A 24,398-nucleotide genomic window follows, 5' to 3' on the forward strand; every position below is an offset into this window, starting at 1 on the left:
GGCCACATTTTTCTCTCAGTTGACTTCCCAGTATTGAGTGTCACTTCTCATGGAGCTGAGCTGAGATCATTGATTGACAAAATGAATCAACTCGAAGAAACACAACCTTCAGCAAACACAAATCGTAAAAAAACAACACTGTCTGCATCTCAAGACATTTTAGGAGGTCTCATCATCAAACTTGTAGGTGACTCTTCATATTAGCTGCACTTCTTTGACATGGTATGCAACATTGAACGTGGACATGACGAGGGTGGAAAACTGCGCCAAGGTAATCTCACACATTTTTACGATGGAGACAATTTACGGAAGAGGCCCCAGCTGTGCATGGCTGAGAAATAACCCATCAAACTCACAACCATTAGATAAAATTCTGCAGACATCAACACGTACTTAGCTGTTACTCTGTTGTGAAGATGGTGAAATCCTCCAGCTGGTCAAAATAGTAAAGCTAGACTTTCATTCGCATCCTAATCATGACATGAAACATACTGAAGGTCATCAAGGACAACCAACATTTACATTTTTCTACAAGGACGGCCTACTGCGTAAACTTGCAAAGCTCTTGCCTGTTTTTCTTTCAGGCTCAAATGAAATTAGCTTTAAGGCAGAGGCACTCGAAGAAACGTTTTGTGAGCTCAGGCATGCTCCCCGCCTTGCTCAAGCAGGACCCGGCCACAGCACGCTTGAAGGAGGCGGGCTTTCGCACGGCATGACTGCTCATCATAAACACCGTCAACTACCATTCATCCAGAGCTATTGTAAATTGCATTCACATTAAATGTTTAGTTAGATTTTTGACAAATCCTACCAATTTAACCAGCACAATACATAAATAAATAAATAATCGAATGAATGAATGAATGAATGAATGAATGAATGAATGAATGAATGAATGAAATTCTGGGTCCATGCTCACTTTTATCATGGGAGCCTTGGGTTTCTTGTTCCTGACCAAAAGTGAGTAGAAAGCTTACAGAAATATTTTTTGAAATATGCTGATAACAAAACAAGTATGGTGATAACAAAATAAATATGCTGATAATAAAACAAAATATGTTGATAACATAACAAACAAACATGTCTATAATATTTAGAATCGCTCAATACAGGACATATGCATGCGGCTGCAAGCAAGATCGCCGCTATCATGATTTCATCTCGTTGGTGGAATGAAACTCAATTCAAAACAGTAAAATATGATGTTGATAAATAAAAGAGGCAACAGCTAGAGCAATTTAGTAGCAGCCTATCGGGCATGAAAAAAAAAAAGATGTTTGTTTAGATCAACAGCGTGACACGTCTTATGCAACCAATTATTTTTCGCACCAACACCCAAGAGGAACTCCCATGCTTTTTGCTATTATTAACAGGTCTGAATCTTCAAAGCTATTCAGCTTTTGTTTGAGCTCTTTTTTTCTTGGCTACAAAAGTGCTTTTCAAAGGGAATACGGCCATTTGACTGAATAGCATCATGAAATAACAATATTAACATCGTGGAACCTGGACCTGAAGAGTTTCATTCACTGAAATTAAATAGGGAAAAAAAAACAGAATAGCTCCAAGATAGGATGCATTCATCAATGACGCATTTTGCTTGGCTTGGGCAGACATTGAGTGAGAAATAGATCATTAAGATTCTTTGCGTATCCTAACGTGTTTTGGGACTGAAACCACGGTACCCAGAAAGAGTACATGCAAGCAGCGATAACATTTAGGAGCGAGCTAATGACCATCCATTTTCTATGCAATGTACAATGTTCTGGAGCATTGAATAATAGAACCTGAATAAGAACAGTAACCAACCCAGAGGCACACCCATGCACAATGAGGTGGCTGTGGAATTGAACCCATTGAGACGCGCCCCAGGCAAGCTCAGCTTTTTGCTGAAGGCCAGCTATTGTCAAGATACTGTAAGTAGCACATCTCCTTTAACCAGTTCAACTTTTCCTATCTCGGCCGGGAGCAAAACCTGCCAACCCAAGCAAAATCCACACATCTAAGTCACATTTCATATCCAGTAAAGGTTGAGTAAAAAAAACAAGTGTCAGTATCACAGGTAAGATGATGTGCATTTTAATTGTTGTATTGTTTTCCAGATAAAAATAAGCTCAAGTCGAAATAGAAGCCACATGCACGTAAACAAACAAGAGCATGAAACCACGAGTGTACCAAACGTGTGGCATAACGTCTCGCAACAGTCATCCAACCTGTCTGACAAGTTGCAAAGTCAAACGGGACTGGGAGTCACCTGCCGTGTTTCTCATCATCTACAGCAAACAGACCAGACACTGTGAGACTTAGAAATTATTTACTCTGGGTCAATATGAAGTATTGAACAAAATCAGAGAACCTTTTTCCACCTCCTGCTATGACTTTATACTCATGTGTGTGGAGGAAGAAAATACTGTCAGTGAGGCCTTTGGAGCATCTTTTCTGCACCACGTCAAAGACAGCTAACGACTTGATCGACTCCGCCTCGAGAGTCTGGAAAGGGGGGCGGGGAGGGTGGGGGCTTCAAAACGAGCTCTCGAAAAGACAGTTGGGGAAAACGACTGTTGCCTTACAACAGAAAGAAAGAAAGAATCAGACAGCAGAACCTGCTGACTCACCGTAATCGTCAGAATAGCTGAGCCCTGCGCTTGCTTGGGGTAAAGTTTCCTACCACCCCCCTCAAAATAAACTGATGCTGTATGGAGATATCAGAGAGAGAGAAAAATAAAGCGATAGAGGGAATCATCATTTCTCTCCGAAAACCGTGTGAACAGACTGAACGATGCAATCGGAATAAAGCTGGTGAATAAATACCTCCGCTCCAACCGAAGCCCCGATCAGTATGGAGAACACCGTGGGAGGAGGTGGGGGGGGGGGGGGCGTGGGAGGGGGGACTTACACTCATTTTCAGTCTCAGCACTATTAAATTCACTGTCAATTACATGGCAATATACACGCGCCAGGCACTTCATTAGGTAATCCTTCACAATCTAATTACATCCAATATTGGTGCTGAACGAAGAAAAAAAAAACACTGAATTTGAAAAGGGAATGGATTACTAACATACACATATTTCCCATTGGGTTTTACCCAAACCAGTGGGATAATAAATCCGGGCTAACTTTGGATGTTGTGTAAGCGTTTTGTGAATACAGATGTATTGTGTTGTGATGTATCTAACCTTGATCAATATTTCGCGCATTTTGAATTATTCTCTAAGTGCCGTGTGAGGGTAATTTGACAACTTTAGGAGCAAATGTTGTGGTGAGTCAGGTAAAAAAGATAAAATATCTATCTTATCATTTGAATGTCAAATGAAGTGTTGTCACACACTCAGCTATTCAAACACATGTTCAATCTACAGTAGTCGTTCATAGCGCATTGTGAATCGTCAGTCGGGTTTCATATTGACACTTCACACTGCGTTCATTCATGGAGCAAATTTGAGATGCTGGAGAGAGGACAGAAAAGATGCTAGTGCCCGATTTCTTGGCTGTTGGATGCACGAGTAAAATGCACAGCAAAGCTGATGCAGCAGATGAGACACGTGAGCGTGCCTGTGTGTTGGTGTCTGACAACAATGCAAATGGCCAATACAATTCATCATTCCACAAAGGGAATCAGACAGTCAATTATAACCTGCACCAACATGGAACGTTTATAGGACGCATATATCAACAGAAGTTTTTCTTCTACACGACCATGCCAAAACAAATCTACACAGTGAAACGCGACTCAAACCCTGAACCCAAGAGCTGCGAGGCGGACATGTTAATCACTAGGTCACCCACGCAGAGACAGTTCGGGGCACACCAACAAAAAGCAATACGGCAGTTGCACGTCATACAAGCCTGAGCATGTAGGCGGGAAAACAGCACATGCAATTTGTCCACACTACCCTGTTTGCATGTCCCAGCTCAGCAGTGCGTGAGCGTGTATTCACGTGTGTGTGCGTGTCATTGAAAGTGGGTGTGTTTGACAGGCTTAGGCACACAGCTGATTGGAGAAGCTGCATGCAACAACGAAGCCCGAGAGCGAACCGTGCCCTCACAGAGAGCAGAGTGGACCTTGCAAAAAAATTCCAATCGCCCTCATGATGATGTCAACACAATTCGGGGGCTCACAAAGGCGTTCCAATTGGCGCCTACTCGCCACTACGTCGCGCTACCATTCCCACGATGTCATTCATCCTCCAGTAGAGGTCGGTAAACAAGCAACGCCAAAGTCCACACACGTTATTAGGTCATTACCAAAAGCACTCGAGCCCTTTTTATTCCAAGGCACCATAAAAAAAAAAAAAAAAAAAGCCAAAGCGCAAGCGCAACATCACAATTGTTGATTTAATGCAAAGCCGGCTGTCACTAAAAACTCGTTGGAGGAAGATATTTTACGCAAGCAAGACGGCATTTAAGACGACATGCACGCATTGAGGAGGCAAGAAAATTCGAATTCAATATACCTTTGTTTAACACGACATCCAGAAGGAGGGCAGAGTGGGTGAAGTGAGTCCTTGCCGTTTATTCCTCCGGGATAACAAAAAGAAAGGAAGGGAGCGTGTATGCGTGCCTGCGTGTTTTGCCGGTGAAAAGCCTAATGAGAGAGAGAGAGCGAGAGAGAGAGAGAGAGAGAGAGAGCGAGAGAGAGAGAGAGAGAGAGAGAGAGAGAGAGAGAGAGAGAGAGAGAGAGAGAGAGAGAGAGAGAGAGAGAGAGAGAGAGAGAGAGAGAGAGAAAGCGGAGGAGGAGAGGAAAAGAGGGAGGGACACTGTCAGATGCAGGCAGGAGGCAAAACGACGCATGCATTCAGTTTGTGAGTTGAGCGGAATGCATCCCCCCCACCACCCCACCCCCACCCCACCCCACACACACCGTTATCAGCAAGTACTCACATTGAGATCCCGGTGCAAACAATGCAGAATCATCCCGTTGCATGAATGTGCCAACAGTTGCGCACCGATGAACGGCAAGGGATGATGTTGCATTGTATTTAAATTTGTCTCGCCTCTTGGTTTTAAGTGAAATATTTTTAAAAGGCCAACATTACATCAGGAGGACCGCTGTCATTTCGCGCTATGTCGTCAGAACATTCTCCTTGATTGCATCACCGAGTCAAACATCACAACCTTCAGTGCAAGTCATTGGGGGCACAAAAAAACACTGCTAGCACGGTCCCTCTTTTGCTGCCTGGCTGGGACAATAAAGAGGCCACTCGGTGATGACGAGGACACATTTTGTGCAGATAAGACAGTCGCCGGGTGCCGGTTTTGGGTGCAGGAAATCTGTGAGCCCAAACACCAAGTAGTGACGTTGGCCATGGCCAGGTGGCGCTGTCGGCCGTGGCATACGTTTGAGAGTTAATTAATAAACCTCTGTTGTCATTAAGGGGCGCATCTCATCCTTCAACAACGTACTCTTTTGCTGATGTCTTTTTTTTTTTCAGTAAAATAGATGGGAGATTTTTTTAATGTCGTCCTTGCAAATTTGGCAAGGGTTGCCAAAATCTGCGTAGCATAAGCACAACTGCACCACAGGCCTTCTCCTGTTCCAGAAAGTTCTCATTCATTCTGAAGGTTGAATCCCAACTTTTCATGATGTCATGAATAAATGAAGGAATGTTCAGAATTGACTGATTCTTGTTCAAGTGTGTCCAGTTACGGATTCCCAGTGCTTTTGGAAAGACGTCAGCAGCATCCTGTCCCTTTTCCGTCTGGTGCTTTTTGACCCCGTTGTCCTTCCCCAGCTATCTGGTGACCCGGACTGGGCTATTTCCTTCTTTCCATTTGTTCTACCAACACATGAACTTTCCTCTAGTGGTGGAATGCACTGTGGCTTAAAAAATGAACTGTGCTAGCTCCCTTTTTATTGAAAAAAAAAAAAACAAGTTCCGCCTCTGCCGCCATGCATGTTAGCTCTGACGAGGGCAACCCAGCTCCCACACAGCTGCACAGGAAACCTACCATGATATCTTGACCCAAGGGACCCTTTTTCTTGGCACTCATCTATCTAAGACATCAACAACTGTTGCTACGGACCTCGACAAAATCAGAGACGCCATCATCAATGTCAAAAAGTTGGTGAATATTTCTACTGTGGTGGAAAGTGATGCCATCGGGCACTGAGATGATTGACACTTCACTGCTTTCAGTGGCAAGGCTTGGGGTGGAAGGATAAAACATTCATGTCCTCAAAATTCAAAGATTTAACGATCTGATTAACCACTATTATTCTGGCCCTAAGAAATTAAAATAGTTGCGTCTGTGTCGACCTCTAGCGGCGGATACAGTTAAAGCACCCATTTTAAATGGCCGTTTTGAACGCACGCGTCAAATGTTGTGGTCGGTTGATGTAAATGAAGCGTTGTGTCGAAGGTTGCCTATGCCGAACATCACCATCTCTAATAGGCAAAAGCAGATGTTGCACGGTGGCAGCTTCAGGTTTGAGATCAATTTGGGGCCTCCCATGAATTTTTACGGTTTGCCTCTAGGGGTCATTGTCACACCACGTGTACATTTGCCACCAAAATCTCAAGTACTGACTGGACAGTGAATTAAATACAACTACTTCGGATATTGTACGGGTGGAGCATTCATTAGTGACTGGCTAAATCATGTCAGTCATACCAACACATAGATTGGTTTTTACATCATTGCAACATGAGTGCCTTGTGCAATGACGGGAAAATATTTCACTGAGATTCACTGAAGAGTCATCTCTGAAAATTTCTCAACTATGTAAAAAAACAACGTTTGTCATTGTTTGCTTCACCCCCTCGTCAAATCCAGTTCCTGATTTAATGAGAGAATTGAAGGCATGTGCCGATGTCCGCCCACTGTCAGTCTTGTTGGAAGGTCGACAGAGCGGGAGGAACCGAGCATCTGAGTTACCAGCTACTTCATGTAAGTGTGAGCTCTGACGGCTTCATATTTGTACCCTGATACTGGATACCGCTTGAATTATTTCATATAATGGAATGGTAGCGATAGTATGCACATATTAAGATACTTTTTATCATATTGTTAACTTGTAAGAACCATCGCTTGAACTCGCTTTCCCCCAAAATATTGTCACTGTTTAGGTTTTTGTTTTTCCTTTTGTCTGTTTCAAAATGTATAGAAGATGTAGTCTTGAATCTGAATTTACGAAGTAATTTAGTGCCAGGCCACTTACTAAATGAATAGGCGTCATGTGGTTTCAGTCAGACATGATGACTGTGACTTTTTTTTTCTCAAATTCGAACAGACAGGATTTTCCATTCGAGCGGTCCTTCTATCTACAAACACAAAACAATGTTATTTGTAAAGACTGAATCTTGGTTTTGAATCTTATTTAAAAAAAAAAAAGTATACTTATACTGAAGTGGCTGCTGATTGTAAAGCAATTGATGCAAACGTTTGAGTTAGCGTTGACGATCGTAACATAATTGGAGCATACAAAAGGGAAGCGCGGGTTCATTGCTTGCTCACTGATAGAGTTTACCTCACTACCTTTTTCGCAAGAACCACTCTGGAGACAGTTTGCCCCTTTTGAGCAATTGCAAGTCAAGAAATCAATCATCACCCTGTATGGTACAGAGGTGCTTGAAAGCACTCTAACTTTTGCCTCTTGCAAGAGACTATTGTGAGAAAGTGAACAGGTGAGGGTGAACAGGTTTCAGGGGTCACCTCTTTGTGTAAACAGATACTAGTAGAGCTAAGTAAAAACGTTTGCACAACCTTGAAAAGTTTCAACAACTGAAGGGAATGTGGAAAGTTTCAATGAGTCACAAAAATGTGGAAAGAGTTAATGATTCTAGTCAATATTTCAACATAATCATACGATCCAAACAAATTGTCAACCCTAACACTCACCATCTGTTGTTTTCCTCCAACAGGTTGACTAACATGCTGCTGGGGTGGGGGCTATTGTTGGTCGCCTTCAGTCATCTGACCTCAAGCGCCAGTCCTGGTGTAAAAGTCAGACTGACAAATAATGGCATCGAATACGGTAAGGATTGCAGATGAAACAAAAAGGCTGATAAAGCAGCAAGTTTTCCTATCTCCCATTCTTCCTCTACAGGCAGACAACTGGGGATGGCTTCCATCCAGAAGAAACTCCAAAGCATAACGATTCCAGATATTGCCGGGAAAGAGAGAGTGTCCGTCGTCGGCAAGGTCCAATACAGACTGTCCAAGTAAGACAATCAACTCATCTGATCCAGTACGTCTGTATTAGTTTGGACAAAGGGTCACATGTAATTCCTCCTAGTATACGAACGGTGGCTGTGGGACTACCTTCCTCCTCTGTGACTCTGGTGCCCGGTACCGGCGTCAAACTCTCCATCAGTAACGCCTTCATCAGTCTGAAGGGAAACTGGAGGGTCAAATTCCGCAGAATACTGTGAGTGAGCCAAGATGTGTGGCCTACACAAAACACTCGTTTGGCCTATCGCAGCATCTTGTTTGTCTTCACAGGAGGGACAGTGGTTCCTTTGATTTGAGTGTGAATGGACTGTCCGTCAGCACGGTCTTGAAAGTCCAAAGTGATGCAACGGGGCGACCTCAAGTCAGTAACGTCCAGTGTACGGCTACTGTTGGCAGCGTGAATGTCAAATTCCACGGTGGAGCCAGGTAAAAAGGAAAAAAAAAAAAAACTCAGCAGCAGAGCAAAAAGTCATAAAAGAGGCTTGTCTCATTCATAATGGCCTCTCTATTATTTCAGCTGGCTGTACAATCTTTTCCGAAAGTTCGTTAATAAGGCATTGCGCAATACGCTACAAAAAAAGGTGAGCACTACACTTGCATACTGTATTTTTTTACCAATATTTTACCGATAGGATGTTTATTCAAATGCGGCGAACGGCATTATAGAAACCACAGGTATCAAACTCAAGGCCCGGGGGGGCAGATACGGCCCGCCACATCATTTCATGTGGCCCGCGAAGGACAAATTGTGCATCAAATTCGTGTCATTACTAGAATTGCAAATTTTCTTCACTTTTAATATCTTTTTATTACATATTTGACCAGTTTTTACTCGTCTGATTTGAAAACGAGTTATTTGTCAGTTTGTTTTGTAACTTTTACTGTATATGAGGTGCTCATACATTTATTTGGGTTGACCGTCACAATGGCCCTTCGAAAGAAGCTACGACTACAATGCGGCCCGCGAAAAAAAACGAGTTTGACACCCCTTTGATTATATTATATATTTGTTATATTATAAACGATGAATTATTTCTCGCAGTAAAATAAATTCAAATGTTCTGTTCTGAGATTAGGGAACAAAAACACTAAACCAACTTCTGCTTCACAGACTAACGTTTCTTCCTTTTGATTTATTTTCATTGAAAGCTCTGGTCGCCCCACCTTATTGTGCCACTTCTGTTATTTGCACGCAATTGAATGAGAATCATACTCTGATTGACCCTTTCAGATCTGCCCCCTGGTGGTTGACGCCGTGTCTGATTTGAACCCTCAGTTGAAAACGCTCAATGGTAAACGCCGCCATTCATATATCATATGTGAATGGTGTGAACTAAATTACACTTGTACAGATTTCAAGTCATTTTTCTTTGTCCCACAGTCTTAGCCAAAGTGGACAAGTACGCAGAAATTGACTATTCCATGGTCGGCGCACCTACAATCACAAACTCATTAAATTTGGGCTTGAAGGTAAAACCGCACGACCCATTTCAAATTGTTTTCAGAGACGGGTTTACATAGTGATCGTCTCTTTCTGGCGTTTAGGGGGAGTTCTACAAAATCGAGAAGCATCAGGAAGCTCCGTTCCCCGCCGCCGCCTTCTCTCTGCCACCCGGGAACAACAAAATGTTGTACTTGGGCTTGTCTGCCTTCACCGCCAACTCTGCGGCATTTGTCTACAACACGGCCGGAGCCCTGAGCTTGTACATTACTGATGATATGGTGAGCCCGGCCGCAAGGTTTTCATTTCAAATGTGTCCACTTTGGTGCCTTCACGTTGATCTGTAACTATCGTCGCTCCATCGCCGCAGATCCCAGGAATCTCCCCAATCAGGCTCAACACAAGAACATTTGGCGTTTTCATCCCCCAGGTGACGGCACTAACAATCTATCTTGCAAAATGATTCACTTGGAAGGGAAGTGTGATTTGTCAAATACTGCTTTGAACTTTCAGATTGCCAAAGCTTTCCCGGGTTTGTTGATGAAACTGCTCGTAAAGACGGAGAAAAATCCCATCGTCACTATGGAGCCCAACAACGTGACTATTCAAGCCACCAGCACGGTGACGGCCTACGCAATCCAACCCGACGACACTCTCTCGCCGCTATTCATCCTTAATGTGGTGCGTACTTTTGGTTACGATACGGTTTACGAATTAAATATTATATTCATCTTTGATTGTTCATTCAGTCAATTTTCATGTTGGACCTTGATGACAGGAATATTACAGTTCTCTTTTTAAATTAATAAAAACATAAATTAGCTCAGAGTCATCGTAAATGACTAGTCAACAGTTTCAACAACTAAATTTGATGCTTTTTAATCCAAAACTTTCTTTACTTGTAATAATTGTCTCCTTACAGGAGACCAGTGTCAGCGCCCGAGTGTTTGTTAGTGGCATGAGGATAAATGGAAACGTCACCCTGAACAAGTGAGTTCCAAAAAATAAAAAACTTTGTTCTAAGAGAAAATGGTGGGGCCAATAGTTCCTCATGAGGACAAACATCACAGTGTCATTTTGCCTCATTTGCACAGAATGGATCTGACCTTGAAGACAAGTTATGTCGGAGACTTTCAGGTAAGAGCGGAATTCAAATGCAAATGACCTTTTTTTTTTTTTTAGACTCCGTAGCAGTGAGAGGAACTAAACTGAACTTATGATACAGGTCAGATTGCTTGACAGCATCGTGAGCACGGTCCTCAAATGGGTTGTCATACCCCAATTCAACAGTAAGTGGTTACCACACGAGATTTGTTCCCGTCTTTTTCAACATATGCAGTCGAAATTATTCCTTTTCTTTATGTACATGTGTATTATCTTGTCAATTAAGCTAACAATGTATGCCATGCTCCACAGTTCAATTTGGAAAAGGATACCCACTGCCCACCTTTGGAAAGATGAAACTTGTCAATACTGAGCTTCAGGTCCTAAAGGTCAGAAAGACTGACATTTTCGAAAAATCGATCCCTAAATCATCATCCTTGGTATTTTTAACATTTGTCCTTTTTTCCCTGTAGGACTTCCTGTTGATTGGGACAGATGTTCAGTTTACAGCGTGATGGGAGCGGACACCCAAATAATTTTTCCCCCTACGTCTATGGAGGAACAATGACAGCAAATATTACATTTAAATGACTCATAGCTACAACTCATCTCCAGCCTGCAAATCAAACCAATATTATTATTCAACATTTGTTACAATTTCTCTTTATCAAAAATGCATGTTTTCTTTGCTTTGCAAATGAAATGTAAATTAGGGATGTGGTTTTCTTTCGCTTCAGCATTGAATCATCCAATCTGCGTGCAGGACAGTCTGTGCTTCTGACATGGTAATTGTCTTTGTTGTATTTTAATAACATACGAAATAAATCATGAATAAAATGTGACAAGATGTGCTGCTCGGGCCCATTCAATCACCATCTGCACAACTCTACAAACTTCAGTAACACAGATATATTTACACTTAAATCTAGACACTTGAACACATTTACCATGGTCTGGTAATATTTTTAATTTATGTAACATTGTGGGCTCAACAGTGACACAGTGATCCAAAGTGCCAAAGATGGTTGAAATACCTTTGCAAAAAGATAATACTTTGACATACTGTCATTTGTTTCCTGAGCTGTCAAAAGTGTCAGTCGGGGGCACATGACCAACGTGGATGGCGAGGCAAATGTTCATCATATTAATTGCTGCACTGAAGTGCTGACTGGGTCGAGAGATGTCTGTGACACAAGGCTTGGCCTCGCAAACTCTGCGAGCTGGCTGACGTGATCTGCAGAAGCCAAAAGAGAGACGTCACTGATGATTTCAAATCATTTCTACCCAAGCTCTCTTGGTGTCTCAAACAAATGAGCCTAATAAAAGCTGGAATGATAACACTAGTTGACAATTTCAATCAAAGCACCAGTTTTGGACCTGAATCATTTGGCATCAGGCTTTGTCGACAGAAATTCTTTTTCTGATGGCTATTTTACGTCAACTAATTGCTTCTGTTCTGTCTGTCCACATGTTAAATAATGGGAAACAATTGAGAAGTCCTGCTTGAGGGTCTTGTGTTCTTCTGGTGATGAGCAATGTTGTGTTTGCTCCAAACATACCTTTTTGGAATTACAGCCAAATGTTTGTTTCATTGCACCAGTAAAGAAAACTAAAGCAACGGTCCCCAAAAGAGGAGAGAACTGGACATAAGTGCACCAGCCCAAATCCCACCTCCGCTAGCACGTAGTCTCCAGCGTTGACTGCAGCCATGTTGGACTCTGCAGGACCAACAGCAATATCCTCTCGGGGGAAGTTCACTCTCATATTGCCATCCGTTCGCCCACATAGCTCCTTGGCAGATCTCTTACTCTCCTGCAGAAAAAAAAAGAATATAAAAGGTGCCATGAGAATCGTTGCTCGCCAAGGTTATGCTAACCCAGTACAACATGTGCATCTTGTGCTGAGAGTGAGCTTTGTTTGTACACATCACAAATCAATTTATACATTGCTACAAACATCTGCGGGCTTTGCAAATGAAAAAAGGCGGGCTTGCTTTCAGGATGGCAATGTGATTCTAATGTGGTATGAATATGAAAAACTTGCAATGATTGCAGTCTGCACAAAGCAATTACTGAGAAGCAGTCGGGACTACAACAAAGACTATCGTGACATGTTTTTCGGAGACAAAATAATGCCAAGATATTAAAAGCTCACACTTTTCCTTGAGGAAGTTAAAGTGAAAAAACACTGAGTGTTTGGCAGCCACACTACGCCTTTTGTAAGGACCCGGAGTGCAGTACTGACCCCCTCCACCAGGACGAGTTGCGTGCTGCCAATAAGAGTGGCGTTGAGCCTGGCAGCTTCCTGTCTGAACACACTGATGCACTCCTCCAGTCTCCGTTGCTTCACGTCCGCTGGCACGTCATCTTCAAGGTTGTGGAATGCATGTGTTTTCTAGATTGGACAACAAAAAGTCCAAGAAATGATCATATAGAACGCGAGTCATGGCGGTAGCATTTTTGCGAGTTACTCACCTTTCTCATACTATAGGCAAAAAGGAACCCAATGTTGTAGCCTACTTCTCTGATGAGGGACAAGGTCTGCTGGTGATCTTCTTCCGTCTCGCCACAAAAGCCCGAGATGAAGTCACTGCTGAGACTTGCGTCTGATACAAACACACAGGCACAATAATAAGATGAATTGGAATAAAATAAAAATAGAACATACAAAAAAAATATATAGTGGTGTCATCAAAGTCTCCAGTGTGGTTTTATAGACCACCAATGGTTGCACTTGCGCAATCTACAAATAGTGAATACAAGTGAGCCAATCAAAAGTTATTTGTTCATTATGTTTGGTTCCGTTGAATGCTATTACAAAGTCACTAATGGATCGGAAATATTTCTTAGTGGATTTTACTGCGCCATACAGATTGAGGCCAAGAATAAGAGGATGCGGCAGTTCCATATTTGCTTGAGTACAATTTTGTGAAGAGTCTGAGTCGGAGTCAGCCGATATTTGAGGCGGCCAGCTGCCTCAAGTAGCACTCGGGAAAAATTGTGCCACATAAATACGGTCCTAAGTGCAGCCTACCTTGAATGATAGTCCTGATGTTCTGTACCAATTCAAGGTATGACTCTCTTGTGTACCTGGAATTTGGGTTTGAAAGATCACTTGCAAGAACGAGTGATGGAGAAACCGCGGAGATAGTTGCTCACTTACCCACGGCGCATGGCTTTCAAGACCTGACTGCTCCCGCTCTGAGCCGGAAGATGGATCTGTTTGCAAATGTTTTCTCTCTCTGCGATCAGATGGAGGACCTACATACCCGCGCATGCAGAGACAGAAGTATGAGGAGATCCTCAATTTTTTCCAGAGTTTTTTTAATGTATTTATTCATCTATCAACAAATGTTCCTGTACCTCATCAGGAAAGTCTTTCGGATGGGGTGACGTGAATCTGATCCTCATGTTGGGATCCACCTGTGACACTCTGTCCAGCAGCTCGGAGAAACGCATACCTCCCAGTTTTGGGCGGTACACAGTCTTAAAGCCGCGGCTCAGCTTGGTCGGAATCGCACCTGAGAACTGTTCTTCAGAAGCGTCTCTGTAGCTGTTCACATTCTGACCAAGCAATGTCACTTCCTTCACTCCCTGGAAGGAAAAAGCACCATAGAGAGAAGTTAACATTGATCAAGTGAATCCAAATTTCCACTTGCTAGTCAGTTTGATTTGAACAATTTCTAACTGACCTGGTCAGAGAGGATGCGGACCTCCTCAAGAATGGAGCTGGCAGGTCGACTCCTTTCGCGGCCCCGGGTGAAGGGAACGATGCAATAGCTGCACATGTTGTCGCAACCCCGCATGATGGACCTGCGCCACATCATTTGAGTTTATAATGTAAAGGAACCAAAAGAGCACAAACTGAACCTACACAAAGGCACTGTGTCCCTGAGGAGTGTGGTGGACAGGCATGATGTCAGCATAGGTCTCCTCTAATGAAAGCAGCACATTGCTCGCCTGTTGGCCTCCCTCAGCCACCGTCAACAGGCGGGGAAGATCCCGGTAGGCGTCAGGCCCAGCAAGGACATCAACAAGCTTCTCTTGTTCCAAAAGCTTCGTCTTCAGTCTCTCTGCCATGCAACCTTGTTGGACACAGACACAAATGCATTTCCTCTTATTTGATTGGATATATTGGGTTAGCCAGTATTTTGCATACCATTACCTTTCCACTTTATCCTAAATAATGTAGGTGTAGATGAATATAATAAATAACCACATTACCTAAGATGCCGATTTTCATTGGTGTTTGACTCCTTTGACGCCTATTCTTCATGGCGGTCAATTGTTGTAATCTGTTCCAGATTGTTTGTTCGGCTTTTTCTCTGTTACACAAAATTGAAGTTGAATTATTTGACCACATAGATAGCATTAATTTACTAACATTTCTAGAAATTGTGGCATTTTTTTATGGGCTGTACCTGATGGAGCAAGTTACAAGAAGTACCACATCTGCCTGCAGATAAAGACAGAACAGACTGAATCAAATTATTCAGTGGTGTTAAAAATCAAGACTGAATCATACCTCGCGTAAATGTGCCGTGCGTTGATATCCACTCTTCTGTAGTATGGACCAAGCAATATCTGTGTCATTTACATTCATTTGACATCCGTAGGTTTCAAAATAGACTGCAAGAAGACAAAACATCACATCGATTTACATCTCTTCTAAATAGCCCAAAGTGACGTGAAGATTTCAATTTACCCTTTCGTGAATTCCCCAGCTCCAAGTCAGTAGAAAGATAATTGTGTTTGTATTCCACATCGTTGTCTAAACTCGTTTTTTTGTTACCAGTAAGTCCTCGGATGAAATCGTGAAAATTTGGACCTGAGGATATTTCAGTCTTAAAATGATCCGATCTTCTTTGCTTTTCACGCACACTAATTACACTGCTGTTTGATTTACAGCACAATCTGACTTGCAAACACCTGACAGGTATCCGACATTTGGGAGAGAACAATTGAGTTAAATTCCAAAGTTGTTTCATATTTAGTTGGTTACCTTACTAGCTATGCTCATTTCACAAAATGCAAGCCCGCTCGGTCTATGGTGGGATGTTAACAACAATGCCGAAATAAACATTGCAGAAGTCTCTTGCAGTCGGCAATGTCATGTCAGGCAAACGTTTCCCTATGCAGTCCGTCTTCAATTGCGGTCCGTCGAGTGAAGTAACGATGCTGCTTGATTTCCGTCGAAATAAGTGAAGCCATCGGCGGCCATCTTGCGTTGCCAACAGCTAAGATTGCCTAGCTTGAATACAGTTCATTGATTTCATATCAGCTATTTGCATGTTTTCTGTGTTTAGGGCAAAAATGCCGCATCATGTGGTGTACGGTTCACGATGTGCACATTTCATAAAATTGCATTTTTATTAATTATGCTCAATCAAACAGCAGTGCTATTGTCTTGCTTCCTAATTTTACACTGGAGAAAGTACAATTTTTTTTTTACAATTTGAAGGGTATGTTTTAAAAAAGACATTAAAAATAAATAATTCGTTTTCAATGTATTTCAGCAAGAAATTGTAGTTGATGTAGTGGCCTAGATCTGGCCTGGCCTTGAGTTTGATACCTGTATGGTGGCATAATTTTGACAACACCTGCTATACACAATATACTAGCTGCCTTTTCATTGCAATTTCATTTTAACTAAGGTAACTTTCAACTAAATAAATGTGTACTGTACGGCTAGTCTAGTTCGAACTGTTTTCAACGTTGCCTTTCACCATAACCAATGTCAAAATCGATCATCATGGTAACAAGTAAAATCTAGTTTATATAGCCATTTATTTTAAAACGTAGTGTGACAATGAAAGCCTGAGAGAGCAAGCGTATAAAGTCAAGAAGGGGGAGTGAGCATGTCTGATCATGTGGGAGTGACTGGGAGGTTGACTATAAACTGACCATGGATGCAGGAGAACCCATTCCCTTCGGTGTTGCAGTATTTTGTGGCAGTGAGAGATAATGAGGGTGCGTAGCAAAGCATAAAGAGGAACAGCAAGAACTCTCGGGAAATACACACAAAATAGAGGTAGGTGAGCGAAAGCCACTTCAATTACAATACAATGTAATTTCTGCTTTGATCATGTTGAACATGCAAAGTTTATTTTTCCTTTCCCCTGTACATTTCACATTCCAGAGAAGTTGCTTGTGGAGGAGAAGTGGGGTTACAGCATTTTTTGCAATTTTATTTCTGTCGCTGCCATTCCCTTTAGTGGTCCATTCTTCTACAGGACAACCATTATGATGGAGAAAACTGCATTGCTGCTCTTTTATTGCCTCTTTGTGTCAATATCGGGATCCCCACTATACCCGTCCATCAGGTAAATGTTACCAAGCTCATCTAAATAATGTTGGACAGTGTCATTGTTAAAGTAATTTGAAATTCTTTTCATTTCTTTTTTACAATATTTAAAAAAATGTTATGACTGTTGTGATTTCTTCTGTGACTTTGTGAATGACAAAATGTACCATCAAATAAAATGTTAGGAATACAGTTGAAGACATCACTATAAATATCTGATTGGCATTTCTCAGGTTTGGCCAGAGGGACACATCCATCCTGATGACATCTTCTGCCAAGAATCCAGAGCAGATAGAAAACACAAGTTCTGCCCAAGAGAGAACAGACTTGCGGTCAGTACCACACTCCCCTCCTGAAGTATTATGAGAGTGAGGTGGATTGATTTGTGAATATTTGCTGTCGATGGAAAATTTTTAGATTTTATAATGATAAGAAGATAGCTTTCAATGAATTTCATTTTTTTTATCCCCAAAAAATTTCTGCCATTTACATTTGAGCTGCATCTATTGTTTTTGGGGGGTTTTCTTAAAACACACTTGCACTGATGTAAATTTGGAAAAGACAATAATTTAAAGTTGTTAATTTATTTTGTACAGTTCAAAGGTCAGGACTGTATTGCATGACCAAACCATTCTACAAGCAAGCTTCATAACAATGATTTACCTCGAAATAATTTAAAGAAAACGTATTATTTCAGGACTGCATATGAAACTGGTATTACTTTGTGTTCTCGATATCAAAGAAGTTGCACTCACTTTTAAAACTATTTCATAATTTCAGTTTGGGCCGCCATGCTGATGCCATCTTTACAAACAGCTACAGGAAAGTGTTGGGCCAAATATCTGCTAGGAAGTTTCTTCAGACTATCATGGGCAAACGTCTCGGGTAAGTTAACAACCTTCAAAGCACAACAGAGGATATTATTGCGCCATCGTATGACTGTGACTCAATGAAAGCCGAATCACTGGCCTTCTTTTTCTAGAGACAAAAGTGCGAGCTATATGAAACGCCAGTCGGATATCTATGAAGGAACGTACAAAGAAGATCTGACGTCCATTCAGAGCAATCAGAGATACAGAGGACTTGATGAAATGCCATGAGGCTCAGGTAAACAGTTGTTATACTGCACAGGAAAGGTTGTGTGAGAATTGCTCTGACTCAGCTCTTTGTCGCTACAGACTTTAGAGAGGAGAGGACACGGGTGAAAACTGGAAGCAGCATGTATTTATTCTCAAAACCATTTGTGTTTTGTTTTGTGGTGTGCCCTGAGATTTTTCTACTTTGCTCAATAAAGGTTGCGAAACACCTGTTCTGGAACGCTCATGATCTCCCGCCACTTGTTAAGTAGCATTTTAATTATCATGATTATACTCAGTTCAAAGTCAAATTCAATATAACTGAATAAACAAACAACAAACATTTCCTTGCCGGGAAGGAGATGTGAAGGAAACACAGACAGAAAAACTTAATTCACCTCCATTTCTTTATTTCTTAATTAGAAAAAAAATGTGTTCTCGAATTCCGCATGTCTTGCGAACAATTTATCTTGGGGATGCTAATTTGTATCAAATAGGAAATAAGGTCAACCTTAACACAGAAACAGTTGGTAGAATTTGAAGATCGGCTGACATGTCGATGAGCAGCTGAGACACACCGAGTAAAAACTTTGTAATGGTGACGGTAATGTCTCAAATGGTAATGTACAAAAAAAAAAGAACCTTAATTCCACCAAGAAACCACAAAAACAATCATAAAAAAAAAATCAGAGCACATTGACATCACCAGCATGTTGTACAACACGTAAAAATAATCTCGCAGGAAGATGAAGTGCAATGATCAATAGCATTACAATACAGTCGGATCTCAAAGACCTTTGAAGCGTTTCTCAATTTCCTTCCACTCAGCAACTCATTCTTCAACCGTTAAGACTGTTCCAAAGTGTGACTGATGGGATGCATTGGTGATCGACTCCAAGGGGGGGGGGGGGGGGAAACGTGTGCTCCTTCAGTGCCTTCCTTTAATGTCCTAAGCTTTATTTTTTCTCAAGTCTGGGAAGAAAGGAGAGAGTGTTTGTTTATATGACTGATATCAGCCAGTTTCTCTTGAGGAGCGAAACACACAAGGGGGGGGGTAGGGGTAAATAATGTGACAACTCTAGTCTGAACATGCATTTCAATACAAAAACAGAGCGAAAATAAACCACAAGTGATATCTAGGATGCAAACAATGCTGATGACTTTGTCTCACAACACAGCAATCTCAATTCAGGTGTGTACAAAAGGCAAAACCAATGGAGGGAGTAGTGCAGCGTGGACACGGCTACACGGTTGTCATAATGTTCACCAAGTGATTAGTGCAAAACAACAAACTAGGAAAAGGCTACGTTAGGATGAGTGAGTGTGCGCGCTACACAGCCACGCACGCATGCCGCCAGCCACTCTACGGATGCAGATGCGCTGCGGTGCAGACCATGTGGACGTTCTTACTTTGGCCTGGGAGCACAACCAGCTCTTTTGTTACAAAAGCGGCGCTTTATCGGAGGCTCCTATACTTTGCCAACCTACTACTTTGCTCGGCGGCAATCCTGAAAGAGGAGTAAAGAGACAGCGGCGTGTGGATAAAGGCGACCGAGATGACAGAAATTAGAACAATCCTCAGAAACACTTCATTAGTTGGAGTTGCCTACTTGCGTGAAAAGAATTAAAAAGGAGGAAACAGAAGCGTGAAGCCAGAAAAACATCTTCAGGGCAGTGACTCAAGTGACAAATTGCTCACTCAGGGACAAGAAATTGCCCACTCACACTCATCTCTCTCGCAGTCAGGTGTCTTCCCTGAGGAAGCGCCTGGCTGGCACTGCTTTCAAGCTTTGCGGGCCAAGCCACAAGGACAGCACTTTTCTCACTTCCACTTTTTTTTTTGGGGGGGGACCAAGCAACTATGGAGAGGCCTCCGAGCGCCAAAGTACTTCACACATCATCTGAAGGACGCTTGATTGCTCTCTCGCTCAATCTCAAGGATCAGAAACTCTCTAAGAAATCTTTTGTGTCAACGCGCCATCGATACACACCTCTTCACAGCTTTCTGCGCCAGCATGCGGTTCCCGGCCAAGAATGTAACAGCACCTATAATTGCCAGGTACTTAAGAGTCTGGAACATGTTCAAGTGGGTCCAGTAGATGTACATCAGGCCCAGCAGAGCTGGAAGAAAATTCATAATAATTAAAAATAAATCAATAAATCAATAACCTGAGCATTTGAAACAGATTCTGCCATGTGTAAATTGCATTTATACTTCTGAATGTATAAGAAGTCAATTTTCAAAGTCATTTGACTAAATTAGGCACGTATCATCAATGCATTCTAAGTGCCGTGCTAAACAAAACAATGTGACTAAAGCACAATCTATGATTAACATTTCAAAAAAGCGAGACCAACCTGCATGGCCAACATGGAAGAGAAGTGTGCTCGGAGAAAAGCTGAAGTTGGAAATGTTTGCCCCGAGCTTAATCCACTGCAAAGAGAGGAGATAGAAAACAGTGTCATTTTTTTTAACATTGAAAAAATGCAAAGAAAGCAGTGGAAAAAATGTTTACCAATCTCCTATTCGATCAATAACCATCGGTGAAAACTAAAAATTCTGTCAAAACGAGTTCAAAATGAGAAAAAGTATCACTTCTATTGAATCTTCAGTTTAACAATGATTCAAAGAACCGCTGAGCTGTTTTTTTCCAAATCACAAAACTGGACATCTAGCAACCGGTCGACTCTGTCAGTTTACCCGATACGCATAATAAAAGGTTCTGGAATGCACGAGTACTACCAGGATGAGCAGAAGCAGGAGTGGAGACAGGACGAGTGCAGTGAAGGCGTTGGAAACGACTGTTGGCGGCTTCTTCTCTGGTTCCCTGAACAAGTGCTGCAGAGGCAGGAGAACGTTTACCAAGACTGCCTGATGTCATTTGGAAAATGAATGACAAAAGAGCGGCTTTACTTGAATTTCTGGCTTGGGTACGTAAAGAGTCTTGGGTTGAATGGTAGCCGGGGCTTCCTCGTCCACAAACTTCAGGACAACATCTGCCTGTGAACAGACCGAAGACGAATAAATGTCAACACGCCAGGCATGATTTGTGAGACAAGGTTTTAAGTGTGCGATGACGACACTCACCACATTCCACATGATAGGGTTCTCCAGAGTGGCATCCCCAACCATGAGGTAAAGGGCATAAGTACCAGAGATGAGGGCGAATTCGGTTTTCCGCTCCGCTGCGTCCAATTCAAACTTGTACAGACCCTTGGCGTCGGGCTCGGCAACAAAAACAACCTCTTGGCCCGTTTTTTGGTTGTGCAGTCGCACAAAAGTCTGGGAGGAAGAAAAGACGTCGCAAAACTCAAGGGACTCTTGAAAGTAAAATGTTCACGCCCTACGGCGATGACACACCTGATGGGGCATCAGTTCCATTCCAGTATTGACATCAACAAGCTGGAAGGCCATGGCAAAGTTCTGGTGACTGTCAGCGGTGAACGAGCTCTTGGCTTTGGAAGGATACTGCACCCTGGATCACATGAAAACAACAATTAGTCGCTGGCTAGCTTCCAGTGGAGGGAAAAAAGTGTGTCTTGATTTCTGACCTGGTGGTTTTTGTGCCAATGCTCTGGTCTTTATCCACCACAGAGAGGTCCATATTGGTAACAGCCACCTCAGTCGACACCTTCACCTTAAGCTACACGGCACCACGACAAAAAGGCAAATAAAGTCGATTCGATGCAGCCAATGTATCGAACAAGAACTCTAACGTCATTTCAGATCAATTAGGGCCGTACACAGAAAAATGTACTTTTATTGTCTATGGCCGCTTGCTTTGCAATTTGACAGAATCTCACCTCGACATGATTGGCAATCAAGCGGCTATCACCAGTCACAGAAACCGTGAACTGATAATATCCACTGGGTGGGTGCTGGGACATGAAGTTCAGTTCAAAGACGCCGCTGAAAAACAACAATCAATCATTTGACACAATATGCTCATTGTCAAAAACAGACTACAGAGCCGACCAACGCTAACACTAAAATGAATTTACTAGAATCCAAATGTAGAACAACCATGTCTGTAAAACAAAACTAAACTGTATGCTGTAGACTGAAGTTTTGTAATGTATCATCTACAAATGTTATGGACACCTACTCATTGAGAGTGAATGGTGCTTGACCAAGAATGACGCTCTTGGAGGCCAAAGCGTACGCAGATTCCACTTGCACGTTGGCTGAGGCCAGAGCCTGAGACATGACGTCAGTAACAAGGATCTGGGGATGACAAACAGAATGACTTGAGGTAATTCAACGGCAGATAAATACTGCGGCGGCATCCTGCTGTTCTACCTGCAGGGTGGGCTGGCTGTGTGATACAGTGGGGGGGCCGTGAGCGTTGACCACCACTGGAAGATGAAAGCGGTTGTTAGAGAGAGTAGCGGCAGCATTTGCCACGCTGAAGGCTTCGGCCGGAGAGTCCCAGGACTTCTTGCTAAAAATGGAGTTCACCAGCTGAATGACTTGGTCCTGCGGGGAGAACAAAGTCACCTCAAAATTTCAGCAACAGACTTCAAACAGGAGTGGGCAACATATCGCCACCAATGACTAATTTATCATACCTGTTTGAAGGGTGGCTCTATATCCACATGATCTGACAGGGCATACGCGGCAGTTACAAATGTAGCGGTGGACTCGAGACCCTCTTCGAAATGGAGGAAGATACCACCAAGATCATCTAAACGTGCGGTCAGATCCTGAGAGAAAAGGCAGCACATGTAGAGTGGTCAAAGACAAGTACCACAGCACCACCCTGTGGAGGTTAAAGACCTCACCTCAATTTCCTCAAGTATTCCTCCAAGTTCTGCATGTGGAGAAAGGCGGGTGGCTGTTTGCAGAGCTAATGTAATGCTGTCCAAAAACACAAAAATAATCAGATTCTAGAACAAAACAAAAAAAAACACATACAAAATCCAACGCAACTTACGCCACAACATTGTCCTCCTTGTTGATGCGAGCTGCGAGTGCGCTGACGACCTCCTGAGAGGTCAGAGGGAGCCCCAAGGAGCTAATCGCACTCACGGCCCGGTGAATCTGAGACATGGTGGAGTCTTCGCTGACGGTAGCCAGAAGGATGTCTCTGGTTTCATTGCTCACAGGGATCTAGACAGTGTCAGAAAAGGAACCTTTGCAGCATCTGCCACATTGATGTCACAATTTGAAAATGTCTGGAATTGCAGTTTTGTGGCAGTATGCCTCTATGATAATCTGTGTTGGCCTTTTAGAACAATTACTTTTTTTTGCACTTTGATATGTGAGGTAATACAACAATTAATGGAGGCAACAAAGGAAAAGTGCCTTATGAGTCAATAGCTTGCACCTTTTAAGCATTTGAGAGAAAATATGACTCCATAAAGGTACAAAGATGATGCGTAGTTGTCTGGAAATGAATGAGCCTAGGTTATGCTCTCATACCTCGCATCCGGATAAGGCTCGGCTGGTCTCCACAGCAAAAAAGACTGAGTCGACACTGGAAGGATCAAGCTGGGACTCTAGAAACTGGCATACTTTCTATAAAAAAAAAACACACAACAAATTTTAAATCACGGCAAAAAAAAAAAAAAAGAATGTGACAAGTCTAATGACCGGCAAAGCGTCCATGAGCATAGCAGAACGCCTTACGTGCCTTGTGATCAGGAACAGTGGCTCCAAGTCTGGTGAGGCCGACTACGGAGTAGTAGGCCGACTCCAGGTCTGTGAAGGACTCGCTCAGGAGATTTTGAAGTCGAGCAATATCGGAGAGGGAAAGATAATGACCTGGGGTGAGCGTCTGAGCTCTAGCGAGAGCCAGCCTAACGAGGACCAACCCGAGAAGCCCTGCGAACACACGCAAATTACCTTTATACACGCTTAGAATTGCTTGTTAAATTGTGAATTTACAGACACGATGGTTTTGATTTTGTCGCCGTGCATCATTGCAGACGTTGGCTACACAACCAATGCTAGCTAACCACAGTAGGAAGCGGCACTTTGATACAGAAGCTCGTGAGCTACTTTCCTACACATTCAGCACAATGCAACATCTCATTGTATACATAATATGATGGCTATTAAATATTTGAGAAGGTACTGCAATGCATGATAAAACAATCATTCATTCACTCACTGATCAGTTGCATGTCTCGTAGTCTAATGCAGCGTCACCAAAACGGACGATTGTTTCCGGTGTACTGCGTGACCTGTCAAGATTGACGTATGTCATATCCGGTTTGCGCTTCATAATAATGCTCGTCCTTTCACGTTGCAGGGCTCATTAAATATTTTTTTTTCAATCAATGGATATGTGTTGAATTTA

General features: G+C 42.6%; 5 protein-coding genes across 8 annotated transcripts in view; 2 read left to right on the plus strand and 3 right to left on the minus strand.

Annotated features, from left to right (window-relative positions):
* The window catches only part of LOC147049517 (band 4.1-like protein 1), a 29,482-nt gene extending 24,532 nt beyond the window's left edge, over positions 1–4,950 (minus strand). Inside the window, exons 1-2 of the mRNA XM_085924532.1 lie at positions 4,882–4,950; positions 4,455–4,585 (exon numbers count right to left, since the gene is read on the minus strand). The gene's annotated coding sequence lies outside the window, so the exon portion shown is untranslated. The remainder of the gene's footprint in view (positions 1–4,454; positions 4,586–4,881) is intronic.
* Positions 4,951–6,819: 1,869 nt separating this feature from the next.
* Positions 6,820–11,588, plus strand: LOC147049518 (bactericidal permeability-increasing protein-like). Of its 2 annotated transcripts, XM_085924664.1 has the most exons (16): positions 6,820–6,888; positions 7,863–7,975; positions 8,048–8,162; positions 8,237–8,368; positions 8,443–8,598; positions 8,690–8,753; positions 9,404–9,464; positions 9,554–9,642; positions 9,718–9,894; positions 9,984–10,043; positions 10,127–10,294; positions 10,536–10,603; positions 10,708–10,750; positions 10,839–10,902; positions 11,030–11,106; positions 11,191–11,588. In XM_085924664.1, coding segments are annotated over exons 1-16 (1,431 nt in total). In that variant the 5' UTR covers positions 6,820–6,886; the 3' UTR covers positions 11,233–11,588. The 2 variants fall into 2 exon arrangements, with proteins under 2 accessions (XP_085780790.1, XP_085780791.1); XM_085924665.1 differs by lacking the exon at positions 6,820–6,888 and having other exon boundaries at positions 7,867–7,975.
* cdk5rap1 (CDK5 regulatory subunit associated protein 1) lies at positions 11,160–15,878 on the minus strand. The gene is made up of 13 exons (XM_085924663.1): positions 15,422–15,878; positions 15,242–15,345; positions 15,138–15,172; positions 14,941–15,041; positions 14,591–14,801; positions 14,409–14,529; positions 14,080–14,310; positions 13,880–13,977; positions 13,751–13,806; positions 13,192–13,322; positions 12,962–13,111; positions 12,389–12,529; positions 11,160–11,951 (listed from the first exon to the last, which is right to left on the minus strand). The coding sequence occupies exons 1-13, from the start codon at positions 15,702–15,704 to the stop codon at positions 11,862–11,864; spliced, it is 1,752 nt and encodes a 583-aa protein (XP_085780789.1). The 5' UTR covers positions 15,705–15,878; the 3' UTR covers positions 11,160–11,861.
* A 659-nt stretch (positions 15,879–16,537) lies between these two features.
* ghrh (growth hormone releasing hormone) lies at positions 16,538–18,290 on the plus strand. Of its 3 annotated transcripts, none has more exons than XM_085924721.1 (6): positions 16,538–16,747; positions 16,856–17,039; positions 17,254–17,352; positions 17,801–17,905; positions 18,003–18,127; positions 18,199–18,290. In XM_085924721.1, exons 2-5 carry the CDS (start codon positions 16,960–16,962, stop codon positions 18,118–18,120), a joined length of 402 nt encoding a protein of 133 aa, XP_085780847.1. In that variant the 5' UTR covers positions 16,538–16,747; positions 16,856–16,959; the 3' UTR covers positions 18,121–18,127; positions 18,199–18,290. The 3 variants fall into 3 exon arrangements, with proteins under 3 accessions (XP_085780847.1, XP_085780848.1, XP_085780846.1); XM_085924722.1 differs by having other exon boundaries at positions 16,932–17,039; XM_085924720.1 differs by having other exon boundaries at positions 16,950–17,039.
* Positions 18,291–18,485: 195 nt separating this feature from the next.
* rpn2 (ribophorin II) lies at positions 18,486–24,323 on the minus strand. The gene is made up of 17 exons (XM_085924719.1): positions 24,210–24,323; positions 23,730–23,920; positions 23,519–23,614; positions 23,031–23,206; positions 22,879–22,954; positions 22,666–22,800; positions 22,397–22,573; positions 22,203–22,321; positions 21,901–22,006; positions 21,649–21,740; positions 21,458–21,572; positions 21,185–21,379; positions 21,011–21,097; positions 20,840–20,935; positions 20,455–20,530; positions 20,088–20,217; positions 18,486–19,068 (listed from the first exon to the last, which is right to left on the minus strand). Exons 1-17 carry the CDS (start codon positions 24,220–24,222, stop codon positions 19,053–19,055), a joined length of 1,896 nt encoding a protein of 631 aa, XP_085780845.1. The 5' UTR covers positions 24,223–24,323; the 3' UTR covers positions 18,486–19,052.
* Positions 24,324–24,398: the final 75 nt, after the last annotated feature.

The sequence above is a fragment of the Syngnathus leptorhynchus genome, chromosome 11 (genome assembly GCF_054491065.1).
Source record: "Syngnathus leptorhynchus isolate UIUO chromosome 11, UIUO_Slep, whole genome shotgun sequence".
Lineage (NCBI taxonomy): Eukaryota > Metazoa > Chordata > Actinopteri > Syngnathiformes > Syngnathidae > Syngnathus > Syngnathus leptorhynchus.

Coding starts and splice junctions, on each gene's coding strand:
- LOC147049518 (XM_085924664.1), top strand. Junction 10,044..10,126: donor TTGGCGTTTTCATCCCCCAG/GTGACGGCACTA, acceptor TTGAACTTTCAG/ATTGCCAAAGCTTTCCCGGG. Junction 10,751..10,838: donor GTTATGTCGGAGACTTTCAG/GTAAGAGCGGAA, acceptor CTTATGATACAG/GTCAGATTGCTTGACAGCAT.
- cdk5rap1 (XM_085924663.1), bottom strand. CDS start 15,704: ATGAAACAACTTTGGAATTTAACTCAATTGTTCTCTCCCAAATGTCGG. Junction 15,173..15,241: donor GCACGGCACATTTACGCGAG/GTATGATTCAGT, acceptor CTTTATCTGCAG/GCAGATGTGGTACTTCTTGT. Junction 14,530..14,590: donor CAGGGACACAGTGCCTTTGT/GTAGGTTCAGTT, acceptor GATGTGGCGCAG/GTCCATCATGCGGGGTTGCG.
- ghrh (XM_085924721.1), top strand. CDS start 16,960: ATGATGGAGAAAACTGCATTGCTGCTCTTTTATTGCCTCTTTGTGTCA. Junction 17,040..17,253: donor CCACTATACCCGTCCATCAG/GTAAATGTTACC, acceptor GGCATTTCTCAG/GTTTGGCCAGAGGGACACAT. Junction 17,353..17,800: donor CAAGAGAGAACAGACTTGCG/GTCAGTACCACA, acceptor TCATAATTTCAG/TTTGGGCCGCCATGCTGATG.
- rpn2 (XM_085924719.1), bottom strand. Junction 22,574..22,665: donor TAGAGCCACCCTTCAAACAG/GTATGATAAATT, acceptor TTCTCCCCGCAG/GACCAAGTCATTCAGCTGGT. Junction 20,531..20,839: donor TCCTGCTTCTGCTCATCCTG/GTAGTACTCGTG, acceptor CTCTCTTTGCAG/TGGATTAAGCTCGGGGCAAA.